The 14,792-nt window shown below is 43.5% G+C and overlaps 2 protein-coding genes across 6 annotated transcripts in view; both read right to left on the reverse strand.

Annotated features, from left to right (window-relative positions):
* The window catches only part of HGSNAT (heparan-alpha-glucosaminide N-acetyltransferase), a 38,590-nt gene extending 38,359 nt beyond the window's left edge, over window positions 1–231 (reverse strand). The window contains exon 1 of the mRNA XM_064272757.1: window positions 27–231. Coding sequence (XP_064128827.1) covers window positions 27–153 — 127 coding nt within the window. The 5' untranslated portion in view covers window positions 154–231. The remainder of the gene's footprint in view (window positions 1–26) is intronic.
* Window positions 232–5,491: 5,260 nt separating this feature from the next.
* The window catches only part of POMK (protein O-mannose kinase), a 29,232-nt gene continuing 19,931 nt past the window's right edge, over window positions 5,492–14,792 (reverse strand). For all 5 annotated transcript variants that reach the window (XM_023551064.2, XM_010592415.3, XM_023551065.2 and 2 more), the window contains one exon: window positions 5,492–11,078. In XM_023551064.2, coding sequence (XP_023406832.1) covers window positions 10,308–11,078 — 771 coding nt within the window. In that variant the 3' untranslated portion in view covers window positions 5,492–10,307. The remainder of the gene's footprint in view (window positions 11,079–14,792) is intronic.

The following is a 14,792-nucleotide window of genomic DNA, read 5'->3' on the forward strand; positions in this document are numbered from 1 at the left end:
GAGGGGGCGCCGCAGCGCGCACTCACCTTGCGGAGGCGCGGACTCGGCGCCGCGCTCGGGGGACTCGCCGGGGGCCAGCAGCGCAGCGCTCAGCACCGACGCGGCCAGCAGCAGCGCCGCCAGCGCCCAGCCCGCGCCCGCCGCCCCGCTCATGCTGCCCGCCGCCGCCGCCGCCAACTCAGGCCGCCGCTTCTGGCCCGGCGCCGCCTCAGCCGCCGCTCCTCGGCCTCCGCCGCGGCGCCGCTCCTGCGCTGCACACCCGGGCGAGCCGCCCCCGCGCTCCCCGGCCCCGCGCTCCTCCGCAGCGGACGGCCGCGCGCCCGTCATCGCCTCCCCCTCCGATGCCGTCACCGCCGCCGCCTGAGTCACCCGCCGGTGGGGGGGCGGGTGCAGGGGAGTGGCGGGAGGGTCGGAGGGGCTGGGCCCCGGGTCAGGGGCGGGCCGCTCTCCGCCCTGCGGGAGGGAACGCTTGCTTCTTAGGGCGCAAAGTTTGTTTTTTCCCTAGAGGAGAGAAGCACGCTGCGAGGCCTCCTGCAAACCACTCCCCAGGCCCTCACCACTCTCCCGTGAAAAATCGGTTAAATGCCTGCATCCAGCCATTCACTGTGCAAGTGGGTGTTAGAGTACTCTGTCCTAGACACTGTTCTGAAAATGCCATGGTAACCGAGGCTGGCAGAGTCCCTGCCGCCAAGGAGTTTACTATCCTGAAGGGAAGACACGACTTAAATAGCCGCCATGTGGTACCGCCATTTGGAGAGCCACAGGCAGGCACAAATCAAGAAAACCCAACCCTGCCATCAAGTCGATACCGACTCATAGCGAGCCCATAGGGCAGAGTAAAACTGCCCCCATAGGGTTTCCAAGGAGCAGCTGGTGGATTTGAACTGCCAGACTTTTGATTAGCAGCCTGAGCTTTTACCACTGGGCCATCAGGGCTCCACGCACAGACGCAATGACCCTAAATTCCACTTCTAGCTCTATGCCCAGAGAAACCCTCACATATATATGCGTGCATGTACAATAATGTTTGTAGTGACATTGTCTGAAATTGCAAAAACCTGTAAACAGTGTGAATGTCCGTCAGTGGAAAATGGATAAATTGTGGTATGTTATACATGCTAAAAAAAATTACAAGTTTTGCATTATGAAAAGAGAAAAAGGTTCTTCTACCCACAACACTAAAGGTCATCTTGTTGAATGTCAGAAATCTATACATGGTAACAAATAATCTTTTAGCTATGCTTTAAACTATAACTAACCTTTAGAAGTAGCTTGTTTTGTTTCACATAATTGTTTCTAGGTGACCAAGCTCACTAAAATCAGAGACTGGTTTAATTATTCATTAGTTTTCACATAAAACTTACTCTTTCAGAAGCCAATCAATTAGTGAACGTAACATCTGTTTTCAAAACTTCAGGGGCCTTGTAACCATGACTCATCGATCTTGATTGTCTTGTAATTGTTTAGCAGTTTTTATTTAAACTTTAATAATATTTGAACCCATACTGTTTTTTAACATGAATGTCAAGTGTCTTAGGCAGGGTTCTCTGTTGTTAGGTGCCATTGAATTGGTTCCAACTCATAGCGACCCCATGTACAACAGAACTAAACACTGCCCAACCCTGTGCCAGCCTCACAATCATTGCCACGCTTGAGTCCATTGTTGCAGCCACTGCATCAATCCATCTCATTGAGGATCTTCCTCTTTTTTTGCTGACCCTCTACTTTACCATGCATGATGCCCTTCTCCAGGGACTGGTCCTTCCTGATAACATGTCCAAACTACGTGAGACAAAGTCTCACCATCCTCACTTCTAAGAAGCATTCTGGCTGTACTTCTTCCAAGACAGATTTGTTTGTTCTTCTGGCAGTCCATGGTATACTCAATAAATACTCTTTGCCAACACCATAATTTAAAGGCTGGGTTCTCTAGAGAAGCAAAACCAGTGAACAGTGAAGTATGTATATAGAGAGAGATTTATCTCAAGGAAATAGCTCACATGGTTGTAACTCTGTTGCCATCACGTTGACTCCAACTCATATCGACGCTATCGGACAGAGTAGAACTGCTCCCATAGGGTTTCCAAGGAGCAGCTGGTGGATTCAAACTGCCAAACATTTGGTTAGCAGCTGAGCTCTTGACCACCGCTCACATGGTTGTAGAGCGAGGCAAGTCTCAGGTCCGTGGGTGAGGCATCAGGCTGGAGGCTTCTTCTGACTCACATAGTTGCAGGGGCTGACAAATCCAAGATCGGCAGGTAAGAAAGCAGACTATTGGCTCACACCCCAAGAACCAGAGGTCAGATGATAATAAGCAGGATGCAGGATCCACAGCAAGCAAAAGCCAGAGAGCTTTGCCAGAATGTCCATATATGTTGGAGGTGGGCCACACCCTTACAACTGATTGGCTAATCGTATCAGATCACATCATGGAGGTGATTACATTATATCACAAAATGGAGGATAACTTTATCATTACCTAACTGCCAAATTACATCATTACATAACTGCCAAATTTCATCATTACATTGCTGCCAAACTACTAAGAATCATGGCCCAGCCAAGTAGACACACAACCTTAACCATCACAACAACCGATCAGAAATTTTGTTCAAAGTTCTTGATAACATTATATAAGTGCTTTAAAAATCCTAATTATTCAAAGTATGGATTTACTGGGTAATGATGTGCTGCCCAATTTGCAAACTGACTGCATAGCAATCTGTTGATGGTGTTCTGAATTGTTCATTTTTGACAGAAATGATCTCCCTACTTGCATATAGAATGACTGCTCGGAATAAACCCTACATTTTAATTTCTATGTGTTTTGATTATTTTTAACATACAGCAGTTAAGAATGAACTAGGGCTACATGTTTCAACATGGACAGATCTCAAAAATAAGGCTGAGGGGAAAACGCAAGTTGCAAACTACCTTTGAAATAACGTTTATATACAGTTTAAAACCAAGTAAAACAATCATATATATTCTTTAGGGATATATAAACAAACAAAAAAAGTCCAAACTAGTTGTTAGGGAGTCGATTCCGACTTATAGCAACCCCAAGTGTTTCAGAGTAGTACTGTGCTCCACAGGGTTTTCATGGCTGTGACCTTTTGGACGCAGACCACTGGGCCTTTCTACCTTTCAGGTTAGTATAGCCCAGTGCTTAACTGTTTGCTCCACCCAGGGACTTCTTTAGGGAGAAAAAAAAAAACCCATTGCCATCGAGTCGATTCCAACTCATAGTGACCCTATAGGACAGAGTAGAACTGCCCCGTAGAGTTTCCAAGGAGCACCTGGCGGATTTGAACCGCGGACCTTTTGGTTGGCAGCCATAGCACTTAACCACTATGCCACCAGGGTTACCGGTGTGTATATCCCTCTTTAGGGATATACACACCTGCAATTAAAGTATAAAGACTCACATGGAGAGATAAACACTAACTTCAAATAATGGTTGGGGGTAGGGAAGGAGCAGAATGTTAAGAGGCTCAGCCTCACGGGGGGCTTCAACTGGCAATGTTTTACCACTTAAATTGAGTGAACTGAACGAGGCAGAACTCGTTCGAAGCCCTAACCTGAGGGATGTTAGCCAAAAGAAGAGAGGAAGAAGAGTGTTCCTAGCAGAGGGAACAGCATTCGCAAAGGCTTAGAGAAAGCACAGCTTGGTGAAGGAACTGAAAGAAAACCAGTGTGACTGGAGCAGAATTCTGTGAAAAGAGAGAGGTGACAGGGGGTGAGCTTGCCGGAGTTGAGTTTAGGCTTCTTCCTAAAGCCATTAGGAAGCTGTTGATGAGTTTTAAGGTAGGGAATAATTTTCAGGGAAGTAATGACCATGAACTACTTCATGAGCTCAAGTTAGGTCACATGATTTTTCTCAAATACAAGAAGCCACCCATTCCAGAATGTCAGGAAGAAATTTAGTTACTCCCTCTTTCCTTTTTGCCCTCCACCTCATTCAAAATCCCAGGAGTGGGAGGAAACTGGTGTCTGAGCAGTGTGCCAAGGCCATTGTTAACTACTTCTCTGCTGTCCAACAGCTACTGTTGATCCACACAGCAGTGGCCTGCTCTAGCCCAGCTCTGGCTCAGGCCATGGCAGTCAGTGGATGAATGTGCCCTTCTCTCTTCCTTCTTTGAGGACGGCGTTTTCATCATTGTCACAGACCTCTGTGCCCAGGAGACCCTGGAGTTCCTGCCTTGTTGTTCTGCACGCGCTGTTCCCTCTACCCAGAGCACCTTTCCTCCTCTCAGATACCCTCATGGCTCACTCGCACTTCATTCAAGTCTCAGCTCAAGTGTTACCTCCATCAAGGAGGCCTTCCTCAACAACTCTGTCTAAAACTAGCACTTCTTCATTCCCTATTTCCTTATCTTGCTTTATCTGCTTTTTTTTTCTTCATTGTTTTCACCCCTTTGTTGTTAGTTGCCTTCCAGTTGATTCAGACTCATGGCAACCACAGGGTTTTCAAGGCTGTGACCTTTTGGAAGCAGATAGCCAGGCCTGTCTTCCAAGGCACCTCTGGGTGGGTTCCAGTTGTCATCTTTTCAACTAGTAGTCGAGCACTTAACCATTTGCACCACTCAGAGGCTCTTTGTATTCACCCCAACCTGATGTTATAATGTATATTTTTCTATCTGCTTTCCTTGCACTAGAATGTAAGCTCCATGAAGGTAAGGTTTTTTTTCCAGAGGGCAAGAACCTTCTCTGTTCACAGAAGAACTAGATGGTTTCTGGCTATTACCAATGACTGCCCTGACAAGGAACACAAAAGAGAGTCCCTGATGGAGCGGGAAAAAAGTTGGATGCAGAACTCAAATTCTAGTAAAAAGACCAGACTTAATGGTCTGACTGAGGCTGGAGGAAGCCCAGAAGGCATGGCTGCCGGACTCTCTGTTAATCGAGAACTAAAACCATTCCCAAAGTCAAATCTTCAGACAGAGAATAGACTGGACTATAAGACATAAAATGATACTCGTGAAGAATGAGCTTCTTAGTTCAAGTGGATAAATGAGACTAAATGGGCAGCTCCTGTCCAGAGATGAGAAGGCAGAAGGGGACAGGAGCTGGATGAATGGACATAGGAAATATGAGGTGGAAAGGGGGAGTGTGCTGTCACATTATATAGGGAGAGCAACTAGGGTCACATAACAATGTGTGTATAAATTTTCATACGAGGAACTAGCTTGAGCTGTAAACTTTCACCTAAAACACAAAAAAAGAGAGAGAGAGAGAGAGAAACCTTCTCTGTTTGATGTGCTGCACTAACAAACAGCCCCACGGCTTATCCCAAGAAAAGTTTACTTCTTGCTTAACTCTGCGTGTCCACTGCTTCACGTCAACTGAAGCTTCCGCCATCACTGAAGCAGTGGTAAGACCATGTAACAAGTCACACACTGGTTTTTAAAGCTCCTGCCTGGAACAGATATCTGTGACTTCCCTCACATTTCACTGGCAAAGCAAGTCATGTGGCCCCATGTGACCAAGGAGACAGGGAACCCTGATCCGGTATGTGCTGCAAGTGGGGAGACTGGAGATATTTGGTAAGCAGCATTCATGACTACCACGAACCTGCCCAGTGATGCATCTTCAGAGCCTAGAACAGTGTGGGGGCACAGGATGGATGCTCAAATATTTGCACCTCCTTTCCTTGAGATTTAAACGTCTGTAATCCTTCCTTTCTAAGTCTTTCCATTCGAACAAAGGCTTTTCCTTTTCAAACCTCACCACACTGATGGTGCCCCTTGGCCCAGAATGGAGGCTATGAGAATCCCCTTTCCAAGAGGGTCTATACTAAATAATTCCAACACATACACACTTCTTTCAAAGAGCTGCTTCCCAGTCTTAACATTGGTTCCTCATCTAAAAATAAAATTTTCTGACAACTTCTTTGCTGGTGGGGAAAAAAAAAGTCTTAAGAGGCATGCCTCTGGCTGCAATATAAAGAATGAATCAGAAGTTGTGAGGATGGAGGCAGAAAGATTGTCTTTGCTGTAATCTAAGGGCAAAGTGATGCTGGCCCTATACTGTCCTGCCACCGCCCCTACCTCTATGTGCCTCATTTTAGGAATAACTGCCAGGTATTCTGTCTTTGCTGAACCATTAACGGTTGGCTAGAGCCCCCATCCCTGGGTAGCACAAAAGGTTTACACTCCACTACTAAAGCTTCTGTTCAAATCTACCTCATGGTGCTGCAGAAGAAAGGCCTGGCAATCTGCTTCCATAAAGATTACAGCCAAGAAAATCCTATGGAGCAGTCCTACTCTGTAACAGAAGAGGGTCACCACGGGTTGGACTCATTTCCACAGCAATGGGTTAAAGGCCCCAGTGGCTTGGAGTACTTGTAGTATCTCATGAGATCATGTAAAAGCACATTATAAACCACCTGGTGGTGATGGATTTTTTTTTTTAACACTTGGAATAAGGTAACCAGGGAGAAAGCATGGGCTCCTTGCCAAAGCTTTGAGAATGGCTTACCTCACCTGGCTCCTCTGATTATAGATGTATCTGCTGAATGTGAGCCAACAGCTATGGGCAATGAATTTTCTTTTTTTCCTTCTTTTTTTTTATTGTACTTTAGATGAAGGTTTACAGAACAAACTAGTTTCTCATCAAACAGTATACATATTGTTTTATGTCATTGGTTAACAACCCCATGACATGTCAACACTCTCCCTTCTCAACCCTGGGTTTCCTATTACCAGCTTTCCTGTTCCCTCCTGCCTTCTAGTCCTTGCCCCAGGGCTGGTGTGCCCCTTTAGTCTCATTTTGTTTTATGGGCCTGTCCAATCTTCAGCTGAAGGGTGAACCTCAGGAGTGACTTCATTACTGAGCTGAAAGAGTTTCCAGGGGCCATACTCTCAGGTTTCTCCAGACTCTGTCAGGCCAACAAATCTGGTCTTTCTTTTTGAGTAAGAATTTTGTTCTACATTTTTCTCCAGCTCTGTCTGGGACCCTCTGTTGTGATCTATGGGCAATGAATTTTGCCATCTAGGTTTTAGTAAAACTTCTTTTAGGAGGTTGCAGTTCTGCTGATATTGAATTATGTCCAAGCTCAAGCTAAAGATTGAACCCCAACAGGCAAAGGAACTGTTTGATGTCTCGCGTTGGCATTACAAAGTACCAAAGAAAACTCAGAGACACACAGAGGAGCTTGCAAATTACTCCCCCAACTCTCTCATTTTAGAGATCAGACGCATCTGAGGCCATAAATTAATGAGTGGCAGAGCTGGGATTATAACTCAGGCAAGAGACCTCTCTTGCCTCCTAGCTAGACAGTGCCCTTTCCCCAGCACTGTGCTGTTTATTTTAGCCATATTGTCAATTTTAAAACCAAACTTTGTGCCAATGAAAAGTATGCCTGCTAAAGAAAACCCTCAAACAAGAATTACATGAATAGCCTAATATCAAATCAACAACTCCACAGAGTAACTGCCTGTGCCGAGCGGAAAGGGTCATAAGGGATGCAGTGCCTTGTGGCGAAGATTTTTTTTTTTTAAATAACAGCTTTATTGAGATATAATTTACATAAAGGTCACATCATTTACATAAAATACAATTCAGTCATTTTTAGTGTTATTTCCAGCATTGTGCAACCATCACCCCCATATAATTTCAGAACATTTTCATCACCCTCCCCGAAAGAAACTCCATACCCATGAGCAGACCCTATCCGCCCCCTCCCCAGTCTGTAGTAACCAGTAATCTACCTTGTTGCTATGGATTTGTCTATTCTGGACATTTCATGTAAATGGAATCATACAACATGTGGCCTTTTGTGACTGGTTTCTTTTACTTAGTATGACGTTTTTGAGGTTCATCCATGTCATGGCATGTATTAGCACTTCATCTCTTTTATTACCGAATAATAAACCACTGTATGGATATACCACATTTTGTTTCTCCATTCATCAGGTGACGGGCATTTGAGCTGTTTCCACTATTTTGGCTATTATAAATAACACTGCTATGAAGACCTGTGTACGAGTTTTTGTTTGAACATATGTCTTCAATTCTCTTTGGTCTATATATGCCTAGGAGTGAAATTTCTGGGTCACACATAACTACGTGTAACCATCTGAGGAACTGCCAGACTGTATTCCAAAGTGGCTGCCCCATTTTACATTCCCAGGGGCAATACATAATGGCTCCAATTGCTCCCCAACCTTGCCAACACTTCTTATTGTTGTCTTTTTTATTACATCCATCCTAGTGGGGTGTGGAGACCTGGTGGCGCAGTGGTTAAGGGCTCAGCTGCTAACCAAAAGGTCTGCAGTTCGAATCTACCAGTCACTACTTGGGAACCCTATGGGGCAGTTCTACTCTGTCCCACAGGGTCACTAAGAGTCAGAATCGACTCAACGACAACAGGTTTTTGTTTTGTTTGTAGTGGGGTGTGGCAGAGTTTTTACAACAAAAAATGACAGCGTATTCTCTAATCAGCCATACACCCGAATCAACCGCAGACGGAAGAATGGTGGATAAAACTGCTAACAGTGCCCTATTCCTACTCCCTGTGGTTCCCTCCTTCTTGACAGTTAAGGGCAGTGGTTCACGGAATGTGGTCCCCAAACCAGCAGCATCAGCATCACCTGGGAATCTGTTAAGAAATGCAAATTCTCAGGCCCCACACCTGACCCACTGAATCAGAGACTGGGGTGTGGGGCCTAGCTCCCCATGATTTCAGTTGATTTTGAAGTACCCCTAAGGTTCCTATCTAATCTTTCTAGTTGCTCTTGTCACTTTGATCCCATATAGGTAGCTCTTAAAAGAGCATAAAGCTCAAGGCAGACATTTTTTACTAGTTAAGCTAGACTATTGTTTGGTTTTAAGAAGACTTCAGGGGATATTTTTGGTTTAAGATTTAAAGATTATCTCAGGGCAATAGTTTCAGGGGTTCATCCAGCCCCTATGGCTCTAGAAAGGCTAGATCCCATGAGAATTTGAAATTCTGTTCTGCATTTTCACCCTTTTGATTAGGATTCTTCTACGGAATCTTGGATCAATATGTTCAGTAGTAGTAGGCTGGGCACCATCCAGTTGGTCTCATGACAAAGGGGGCAGTTGTTCATGGAGGCAATTAGCCTCACATTCTATTTCTCGTCTTATTCCTGACTCTCCTTCTTCCTCTGTTGCTCCAGGCAAATAGAAACCAATTGTTGTACTTTGGGTAGCCATTTGCAAGCTTTTAAGACTCCAGGCACTACATAAGAAACTAGGAGGTAGAACAGAAGCACTGACCATGTTATTAGGCCAATTAACTGGGATGTCCCATGAAACTATCACCCTAAACCTCCAATCCAAGGAACCAAATTCCACAAGGTTTTTCCTGTTTATAAGCAGCCTCAGCTGCTACTCTGAAGAAAGAGCTTTTGAAAGATTCAATCATGCCATCCAAGTGGACAGGTTTAACACTTGCCAGCAATTAGTGACACTTGGTGGGGTAAAAGGTTCACAACAATTAATTTTGGACACAGAACACTCAGCTGGAAGGTAGATGAGAATTCCACAAGGCAGCAACGCAGATAATTTCCCTCATAATTGCTGTTCTAAATATTTCTGTTCCTATCCATTCAAAATTTTAAGGAGATTTCTATTACAGCTCTGCTTTCGCTCCTTGGAAAGAAGCTTCACCGAGCAATCACTTCCAGTGGTAAAGACAACTTCACTGAAACACACCATGAATAATCCGGTGATGCCATATGTGGATTACCATTTAAAAAATTAGGGGGAAAATGTTCTCTGGACAACTACTGTATGTTTCTTTAATATACTGCCATTTTAAAACCTTCTCTAAATAACACTTCTTCCAAAACCCAAAACCAAACCCACTGCTGTCGAGTTGATTGCGACTCACAGCGACCCTTTAAGACAGAGTAGAACTGCCCCGTAGGGTTTCCAAGGATTCAAACTGCCGACCTTTTGGTTAGCAGCCATAGCTCTTAACCACTGCACCCCAGTGATTAAGTTAGGTGACACCTCTTTGTGGCTACACCTTTGTCACTTCTTTCAAATACCTGGTCAGATTCAAGGCTTCTTTGCATCTCCATCAGACGGCAATCGCAGTTAGAAATGTGAAGCCAGATTTATGTAAATCAATTGTGGTTTTGCTCTTGCTTAGGAACTTCAGCCCGTAGTAGAATACACTCAAAGGTGAATGTGGATGTAGACAAAGAACCACATGGCAAAATTGCAAAATAACCACCAAACACTAAACCCAAGCAAAAAACTCCACATCAGAGTAGAACTGCTTTGACTATTGCATTCCAGCCTTCAATGCCACCCTTCACAGACTGGACAGGTTTTTACAGCATTTCTCTTGTCTGAGTTGTGACAGTATCTCGAAGCAAGTTCAAAACCTTCTGATAAATGTCCAGGACATCCTGAGCAGTAGGTCTTTCTGCAGAAGTCTTGCTCTTACATGCCTTATGAATCTCAAACAAATGGAATCGAACCATATCACTGCCTTCAACATGCCCCAGAAGGAAACTGGAGACGTCCGGAATCTTCCAGATGTCGATCTTCTCGTCGTATGAAGGCATGAGGTCGTCATGAAAAGGCAGGTCCTCTCCGTAGGGCCACAGCTGCTCTGGGGCCACAAAATCCCCGTGAAGTTCCCTGTGGCCGCACTTCACAAATGTCCTAGAGCTGTGGTTCACCAGGGGCAAGGCGTCCAGGTCATTGGCCACGATGCTGAAGTTACTTGTCAGTAGGTACTGGGAGAGCGTCTTGGGCAGGTCATTGGAGTCGCACATGACCAGCGTGCCCAGGGGGCTGTTGTGCAGATAATTAATGATGCCCACGTAGTCCATGGCCAGCTGCAGCCTGTTTTGCCAGGTGTTCACATGTTGATACTTGGAAAGGTTTAGGGTTTCTTCCAGGTTGCTCAAGGAACCTAACGGGTGGTATTCGGTAAGGATAGTGTTGTCATCCTCACAGTAACCGAGCAGCGTGACGACATGCTTACTCTGCAGAGATTTCAGCATCTGCAGGCCGTGGAGGAAATCATCCTTCATCTCCAGACTAGTGAGCCGCGAGAGAGCAACTTTGCGTTCCTTCCACTCAGACAGGAAGACCTGAAACAAAGCCACAGGAGAACGTCAGACTGGAAACTTCCACCTAAAGGAGTGAGCCAAGAAGCAACTCCATAGATGTCTCCTAGGGGCCAGATGTGGTGCAGAGGATACAGAGATGAACGAAACACAGATCTATCCCTAGAGTTCCTCTTGGTCTAGGTACAAAGACTGACTATGACCAAACACTAGACATTCAGCGTGGAAAGTGTCACATCCGTGTGTAAAGGCTCAGGGCAGGAGAAGGGGGAGAGGGACTGACTGTGGTTGGGGGAGTGGCTCCTGGAAGTTGGTCTTTAAAGAATGATCAGGAATTGCAGCGTGGACATGGAGCTGCCAAAACACTGCCAGTTCCAAATTGCCGCAGCACAAAGGATGGGGAAAGGAACAAGGATGGGGACAAGACTGGACAAGGGAGTGAGTTTAGATCCCAAAAGCCTCCATAAGCGAGTCGAGCCCAGACCATGAGACATTACAATATTACTGATTTTAAAAAGCAGCATTGTAAGCTATAAATGGAAACATTTCTATGCAAGGAAAGGTTTTCACATGCCTGCGTGGTCTTTACATAGCAACCCTATAGGACACAGTAGAACTGCCCCATAGGGTTTCCAAGGAGCAGCTGGTGGATTTGAACTTCTGACCTTTTGGTTAGCAGCCAAGCTCTTAACCACTGCGCCACTCCACCTATAAAAGCAGGAGTTGAAATGCTACACGTGCACTAGACCTGTCCGTCCGAGTATTCAGCTAACAGAAGGTTTGCAGGCAGCAGAGTAATTAAGGAAAGAATCTAAGAGGGAAGGCAGAAGATGACAGACAGAAAATAAGCTTGGAAGTCAGGAAACCCCTGCCCCAGCTGGCTTTTCCCTCAGTGAGCTGCGTTGTGTCTCCCTGGGCTTTCGCTTCTTCCTCATTAAAATAAAGGCTATGGTCATGGAAGGCAATTTTTGACATTATTTATCAAAAGCCTTTAACACCTAAATCTATTGAAGGCAATAATGTGAAATACATCAAAAGATCTAGGAATAAAAATAAGGCATAATTTATAAAAAGCGTAAACTGGGACCTACCCATCCATCAAAAAATAAGAAGTCATTAAGTTATGGCAGGAAGTATTATGTGGGGATCAAAATGCATATACTTATAGAGTTCATAATAGATAAAAGTAATGTTATAAACTAAAAAGGATACAAAACTGTTTACACAATACTGTTCCAACTGCATAAAACAGGACAAAAATGAATTGCACAGAAACAGAAGGAAATATGCTAAAACTTTTGTTGTCTTTATGTGGTGATATTCCAGGTCATTTTTTTTTTATTCATCCTTTTGGTGTTTTTCCAAATTTTCTATAATTGACATATATTACTTTTACAATTAAAAACATTTTTTAAAAAGAACTAAAAAATATTCTATAAAATAGAGGGGGGCTAGAGGACTCTGAAGGTTTCTTCTGGATCTAAGAAGGGAGGGTCCATTAGGATAAAACCCAGGTAACTACAGTCGACCCTTAATTTCCAAAAGAGAAATCTTTCAAGACCCTCTCAAGAGAAATTTCACTGTGGATCACAGTTTCTATTAAAAGTCATTTTCATCTGACTATAACATCCACTACAAGTGTCATGAGTAGCTTTTTCTTATTTCCATATTGAATACAGTCTCTCCATAGATCCGCACTGAATTTGTTATTTGACGCATCCACAAGTCTTATTTCGGGTTAGCATCCCTCACTTCCTTAGACCTTCCTCTTTGCGGTCACCACCAGGGCTGGCAGATTGCTTTAGGGAAGCTGGTACTGTACAGTCAGCAATAAATAATGGCAGCTGCTCATCCACTGGCCATGGGACCTCCTCTCTAACCCTCGCTTACGTTGGATTCATTTTTGTGCCTCAGATCAAAGAAAGATTATTGAGTATTATTAGCTTTTGGGATCACCTACAAATATTTGAAACCTCCAATGTTAAGTCTCTATAACTCAAAGATTGTTTTAGTCATTTCCCTGCAATCTCTAACTTAAGTGGCTTCATAACACTTTCAAGAACTCTCTGATTTGCAGAGAAACGTTAATATATTTTACTTTTTTAATTGTCAAATTAATCCATGAATACTTTTCTTGGTAAAAATCCAAATACAGAATGATATAGGGTAGATTCTCTCCCCAAGTTGCTTCCTGACGTGAAGGAAGCCTTTGTTAACTGCTGGTTGGTACCCTCCCAGAACATTCTCCGTGTCTTTCATGCATTAAGGTACACTCACAAAATAGCCTTTTGGTCTGCTTTTACATAAATGGGATTATTACATATCAAATTGCAACTTGCTTTCTTCATTTTACTGATGTCTTAGAAATCCTTCCTGTATAGACACACAGACAGACAGACCGATCGATCTAGGTCATTGTTTTTAAAAGCTGTATAATATTTCAAAGTAAGGGGATACTAGCTATGCTGCTATACCTTTATTAAGGCTTTACAGATGATAGTCTTTTTTCTTTAAAGTATAATAAAAATATACAAAATTTGGAATGGATACTGTCATAGCAGATTAATTTTTTTCTCTTAAGTTACTGTGTAGTTCCATAGATTTTGTAAAGACCTTTAATAAGATCTTATGTGATCTATTTTTAAAGACTTGATGGATATTTAAATTATTTCCCTTTTTTCTTATTAAAAACAATACTATAATGAAGAACCTGATACTGACATCTCTGTGTACATATGCAAGTATCCTATAAGCTAAGTAGATGGGTCACTGAATGAAAAATATATACTGCCACCATTGCCCTCTGAAAGCCTGTGCCAATATACACTTTTACCAGTGTTGTAGGAGAGAACCTCATTCTTAGTCACACTAAATACCAAATCCAACTCATATCAACCCTAAAGGACAGAGTAGAACTGCCCCATAGGGTTTCCAAGGAGCAGCGGTGGATTCAAACTGCTGACCTTTTGGTTAGCAGACGAGCTCTTAATCACTGTGCCGCTAGATGTTATTAATCTTTGTAATTTGTGCAAATCTGGTGGATGAAAAACATCTTACATTATTCCAATTTGTATGTCCCTGATTACTAATGAGGCTGTGCCTTGGCATTGTAATTGGCACTTCCCTATTTCTTCTGGGGAAAGCCTGTTCATTGCCCTCTATAGGGATGTTTGCCTTGTGCTAATTGATTTCTAGAAACTCTTTATATATTACCCATGTAATCCTTATAATAAATGTGCAAAAGATATAGAAAATAATTAGTTTATGTGGTCTTTTGTAGTACGAAGAATTTAACTGCTGTATACTCGATGGCACTGGGTTTTTGGGCATAATCAAATCTGCCTTAATTTAACAAGTATTTATGTCAGTTAAAAAAAAACTGATGTAAATCCCTACCCCCATGGAGTTTACATTCTAGCATAGAAGACAATAAATAAAATATATAAGAAATTTATAAAGTATATTGGAAGGTAAAATGTGCTTTGGATAAAAACAAAGCAGGAAAGGGTTTGTAGGTTCCAACAGGTTCAGGGAAGTTCTCGCAGAGGTGATGTCTGAGCAAGAACCTGAAGGAGGTGAGGCAATGAGCCATGTGACAACCTGGGGAATGACACCTCAGGTAGAAAGAACAGGAGGTACAAGAGGATGGTGGGTTGGATGGGGGGGTGCTGGTGGAAGCGTTAGGAAAGGTCAAAATCTGGATCTATTTCACGTGTACAGACAAAATAATTTGCTGGT

This window comes from Loxodonta africana, chromosome 19 (assembly GCF_030014295.1).
Source record: "Loxodonta africana isolate mLoxAfr1 chromosome 19, mLoxAfr1.hap2, whole genome shotgun sequence".
Taxonomy (NCBI): Eukaryota; Metazoa; Chordata; class Mammalia; order Proboscidea; family Elephantidae; genus Loxodonta; species Loxodonta africana.